General features: G+C 37.6%; 1 protein-coding gene across 1 annotated transcript; it reads left to right on the top strand.

Moving 5' to 3' along the window:
* Window positions 1-2,555: 2,555 nt before the first annotated feature.
* LOC140237534 (hepatic lectin-like) lies at window positions 2,556-5,701 on the top strand. The gene is made up of 3 exons (XM_072317469.1): window positions 2,556-2,712; window positions 4,393-4,599; window positions 5,496-5,701. The coding sequence occupies exons 1-3, from the start codon at window positions 2,556-2,558 to the stop codon at window positions 5,699-5,701; spliced, it is 570 nt and encodes a 189-aa protein (XP_072173570.1).
* Window positions 5,702-6,099: the final 398 nt, after the last annotated feature.

Consider the following 6,099-nt stretch of genomic DNA (forward strand, 5'->3'; position numbering starts at 1 on the left):
TCGAATATGAATAAGGTAAAGTGGAAACAGTGTAACCAAATAACACATTCTTGGTTGTTGTTGTTGTTGTTGTTATTGTTTTTCATATTCACAGAAAAAAAATTAGTTTATTTGACCGTCACCACATTCCAACTGAAATAAGTTCCGTGTTTATTGTTTCGAGCAATACTTTTGGGTCACGATGCGAAAAATTGAGACTTTTGCTGCGTTTCCATTGAACACAAGACAAAACGAAGGGTTAAGAAGCATGAACTTGTTCAATACATTGCATTTGATAGAGATTGCTGCTATGTAGGGCAAGCCTGCTTTCTGGTAATACGGACAGGGTGATGAATGTTGATATCAAAGGCACAAGCAATAAACGATCTCACTAAGGCATAAATGGCTACTTAAGCTCAAATTTTGAATTAATTCTAAGTCGTTTGCTATATCAGACAATTAGGTTTCCAGTAGCCAAGTGGACAGTTTAAGCAAATCGACTGATGGTGGAAGGGTTGGGGATAAGATTTTCTTGTTAATGATAAACCTTTTTAAAGCGTGTATAGCTACTATACCCTTCAAGACTTTCTTGCAACAGGGCTTGATTTATATATATATATATATATATATATATATATATTATATATATATATGTATATATATATAACATTACTATAGAATTCAAGACATCTGCAAGATTTTTTTAAATGTCATTTTTGTTACCTATATAGTGTAACTCTTAAACATAAAAGAAGAACTTCCCAAATGGAAACATAGAATTGTGTGAAATAAAAGACCTTGATTTACAACCGTGCTGGAAAGAACACAGTGTCTCACAGTGTGAAGATGATTTCACACTGTGGTGTGGTTTTTCACAGAGAGTTCACATGTCCTGTTTCACACTGTGAATTGATGATTCATAATGTGTTCACAATGTTCAAACGCTCGAATTTAAGAGCGTGAAGAGATCTATCACTGTGTTACACATTTTGTTTCACATCGTGTTTCACACAGTGTTTCACACTGTGGGACACTGTGTTCTTTCAAGCAGGGAAGGAATTAGTTATTGTGGATTTTAGGCCCTTTTGCAAGAAAACCCTTCAAATACATTTGCACAGAGGTTGACAATCATTTAAAAAAAGATGTTACAGCGCATTGATATTCACCCCATTGCATTAATCTCTCTCTTTCAACTCTGCAGGTTACCATTGTTCAATTTGCCCAGGTACACAAGAAGGCCGATTTCTTCCTTTCCTTTATTAGTTTTTTTTTAAATATTTAATACAAGTTACTCACCTGTGATTCTGTCTTAAAAGTGATATCCGGCCAGCCAGCCCCTAGGCTTTCCAACTCTGCCCATCGACCCTGTTTCTCAGCTTGAAAATCTATTATCAGCCGAGCCTATGTCATATACGGGGCCATGCCTCCACAAGCACATACACATTTCCTCGATATAGTTATCATGAAACAACCCTTCCCTCTCCCTGTATACCCGCTATATATTGCACACAACTACCTGGATTATAGTGACTATGAAAGCTGCTTTCTTTTCATCGTTATCTGGGAATCACTACCTTGCCCCGTAGCTTCTAGTAATAACCAATGAGAAAGTAAAGCCTCGTGCTCATGATGTGAAAAGTCCGGACACGTATCAATGTACACAATGCATTGATTGAAACTGATTGTCAAATTCCCTTCATCGAAGAAACTGAACACCGATTATACAGTGTTTGAGCAGTAGCCATACTTAAAAATAATTCCCATTCATACACATTTCGGTTCACAGGTCTCGCTTTCACCAACAGGCAAATCTTCTCTAGCTTGCGGTTGTTATGATAAATCAATTGTCATGAAACATGAAATTATCTTAAAGTGTAATAATTGAGGGAACCATTTTAGACCAAAAAGTGTAATTATTAAAGTGAACCATTTTAAACCATGTGCACGAACTAGTAAAACTTGTGTCATGTGTGGGGAATGTCTTGTGAAATCCAATGGATTAGTGACACGTCACTTATTGGCTTTGCTTTAGTGCAGGGTAAAATTTCTCTCCTTTTTTAATTCATCATTCCAAGAACCGCAATCCATCGACAGCGCAGTAACTGCCACATGGCGTTAATTCGTTGGTAAAGAATCAATATGTCAGTACGTGATTAAAGGAGACAAACGTCAAGATAGAAATGGATATATACATAAATTATCTGTATTGCAAATCTTGATTTGATATTGATTTCACATTGTCACAATTTCGCACTTTATTGCAACATCACTGTCAAATCGATAGAGGCCAAAACAGTTCAATCTATGAATATGTCCTGAAAGCCAGAATATTTCTTATGAAATTTCAAGAAACACGTGTGATCGAAGTGATTGTAAAGTCAAAGTTCATGTAACACCAATTAAGGACATCTTAAATGCGATGATGGGTGGGGAGAGTGAAAATCATAATATCAACATACAAAGACAAAAACAGTCAAATACAATGGAAATAAAGACTGTGATTGCTTTTTTGCCAAAACGCATATAAACCGTATGAAGTGGTTCAATTGACATAAATTCCCTGGCTGCTGTCGTGTATGTGCTATCTACCCTGCTCGCAACTAGTCAAGCCGGTCTCCGAGATGTGTCCCAAGATGTTTGTTCTCTCCCTTCTCCTCCTGGCTACCACGGCCTATGCCGAGCAGTGTAGCCTCTCCGAGTCCGTAGGGAAACTCCTCCAAACTTGTCGTGAAGGTAAAATGATCGCTCCATTTGTCAGCTTCATCTTAGTATTACTGATATTGAATTTAAATTCAAAGATAATTTATCGAAAGGCAGATAATGTTTTCTAAATGTCAACATCTCCACCGCTCTTGTTTGACACATGGTAGACTATCATAAGAAAAGACATTTGATAAAAGAAAGTACTAATTCTATGCATGGTATACAGAACTCATGTACGCTTCAATGACTTGTCCATTCCCAGACTAACCACATAGAGGTTTTATCACAATTAGACATGATTTATGGTTTCATGTGTTATCACGATACAGCGATGAAAGTATAGGAGCCACGCAAGCTCTTATTGACAGGTACATTCACTTTGGGTAATGTTAATCCGAAAATGAAATAAGGTTCGATATTCCGACGGTTCGTTAATCCGAAATGAAAGAAAAAAATGCGTTATATACTAACGAACTTTTAGAATTGCTTACCTTTTTTCGTTTTTCGGATTAACGAGCCTTCGGAATAAGTATAACCTTACTTCATTTTCAAAATTACGAACTTTCGGAATAACGAGCTGTAACCTTAATTTTCACCGGATTTCCTTTTTGACATGAGATTAAAGAAAATAATAAGTTGCATCCGTCGAATCTAACTGTTGTAGTCTTGGGAAATCTAGCAACAATTATCATTCTTTGTGTTGTTTTCGTTTTTTATTTTTTATTTTTTGGAGGGGGGAGGGTTGTAGTTGCTAAACCATCAACCCAAAATATGGTTTATATCATATAGTTTTCTGTAAAAACTATTAGGAGAGATTAGAGGTGATGACGTCATCGACTCGTCCTATTGGCGTCCGTTCTTCCGATCAAACTTTCTTACCTCCGATTTCATAAGACTGTTCTGATGTTAGTTTAACATTTTGCCGAATTGTAATCATAAACATAGTGTAAAGGAACGTGTTGCACACTTTCCTAATGCAAACGAAAGATAACATAATATAAACAGTCATCAGCCCCATCGCACACATGTAATCTTTTAAGATGTATGCCAGAGGCTTAGAAGGGCACCTTCTCACATTCGTTGCATTCTTCCTCCAAGAGGAAAATTGTAAAAAAACAACAACAACAACAATAATGAGACCCATGACATTGTAATTAAAGAGATAACAAGGCTTCAATATTGGCTACAAGCATCCAATCTTCATTACAATGACCCCCCCCCCAAAAAAAAAAAAAAAAAAAAAAAACGTAATGCGCCCGTGCTCTTTGATTTCAGAGGACGCGATATTCGCTTGGTGAAATATGAAACTTGGGTGGGTGTGTGTGTGCGTGTGTGCGAATGTGTGTGTGCGTGAGTTTGTATGGGAAGATGTTCGTTATTCCGAAGGTTCGTTAATCCGAAAATGAAATAAGGTTCATATTTCCGAGAACTAAAGCAAAATGCGTATTAGGGAACCTTCGGAATTTTGAACTTCATTTCGTTTCGAGATTATTCAAGTCAACGAACCTTTGGAGTAACGATCCTTCGGAGTAATGATCTGTGGCCGTTTGTGTGCATGTTTGTATCACATGTGTTCTCTCCTATGTCATCCCATACATTAAACTCAGCCAATAATTGACGGGCGCCTTCATTCATTACATAATAACCTGAGCTTAACAGAGTTTACATTCAAATGATTATTCTTGTCGTGTGCCAACGGTCACGCTACAGTCAAGGATTGCCCAAACGGTTGGGTGAAGAACACTGAGAGCGGATCTTGCTACAAGCTGGTGAAGACAAAGAAAACGTACAGTGCCGCAAAAAGCACCTGCCAACAGAGCGATGCCCAGGTCGTCAGTTTGAACACCATGGAAGAGTATGGTTTCGTTTGGCAGTACGTCTACGACCAAACCAAACCCTACCAGCAGTTCTGGATAGGTATCTTATCTCAGTTTATGTCATTTTTTTCCTTCTGACTGTCGCTTAGTTATAGCCTGCCACAGGCCTCTCAATTACTGACTTATTTTCTGCATTTTTTAAAAAGAATAATTTAATTTAAAGACATCGTTATACTTTCGTTCCTAAATAGGTAAGATTTGTGTTTTTCTTCACAATTATGCAGGATTATTCTTTGGAATTGTAAAATTATACAAAAATGCATGTAATTTCTGACTTTCGTTCATGTACTACACCAATAAAATCAAAATCAAAATTAGGCGAGCGTGGTATTGACGCTTGTAAATGCAATTGGTGCAAACCACGCAAAATTATTTCTTCGCTATCCGCTATAGAAATTAATGTAGGAATGATGGTTACAGTTCAAATCAAGGATTAACCAACCTTCGGTATAACGCATTTTATTTCATTCTGGGCTTAAATACCCTTCGGAATATAACAAACCTTATTTCATTTTTGAATTAACGAATATCTAGGTATAGGAAATTTGTGTGTTTCGGAATAACGAATCTTCTTGGGCATAACAAACCTATATCATTTTCGGTTTAACAAACCTTCGGAATAACAAAGATCACCCGGAACCACGTATTCATTTGGTTGACTTTTTCTCTTATATTCTCTTTATACCATGCCTAGAAATGCGTTAATTAGGCCAAACACAATCAGGTATCTGCTTTCGTCATCAAATCACCTTGTTGTTAGCAGTCTAAAAGTGGGGTATTTGTCACCACTTTGTTCCTTGTCTGCAAACTTTACCGTCTTGCGTTTGCATTATCTAATCACTCATATACCTTTTATTCTTTTATGGAGGAGGGGGATCATTTGTTTTCTTCTAGAGTCATATTTGATTTCGCTGCTCCTCCAACTCTTTGTGGCAGGACTCAAACGTGTCGGCGGCGGCTGGCGGTGGGAAGATGGAACCAGCCTGAGTCTTCCATCCGCAGCTTTCTGGCAGAAAGATGAACCCAACAACTACGGCGGTGGCGAGAACAACGTTCACATGTACAGCAACTCAAACGCTAATGACGTCAGGGGTACCAACCAGTACTACTTCGTCTGCGAGAAGAAAATACTGGCTGCCTGAAATACATCATGTTTCTTGGCAAGCAGTCTGTCGTTAAAATGGATAGGAGATGGTTATTTCAATCACTCTTTTCTTCAAGAGCATTTAATCAAACTTCTCAACCAAGCATAATTTCATTTCCATACTTTGTGCATTAGATGCATGCACGCCTACATTTTTCTTCTACCGGAGAGTGATGAACCTGGTCAGCCAAACATATCTTGTCTTGTATGAATTGTTCATAATATCGAAAACTTGCAAATCTTATTAACCCATCTTCGATGAATTTGCTCTTGCTCGATATCACAGATCATACATCTCCTCAAAGTTAAAACGGTCAGACTACTAGACCTCCCTCAATAGAGTCAACCTACGATTTAAAAGTGCATGGCATATAGTGTCATCAACTTTAATGATAA

The sequence above is a fragment of the Diadema setosum genome, chromosome 14, assembly GCF_964275005.1.
Source record: "Diadema setosum chromosome 14, eeDiaSeto1, whole genome shotgun sequence".
In the NCBI taxonomy this organism is placed as follows: Eukaryota; Metazoa; Echinodermata; class Echinoidea; order Diadematoida; family Diadematidae; genus Diadema; species Diadema setosum.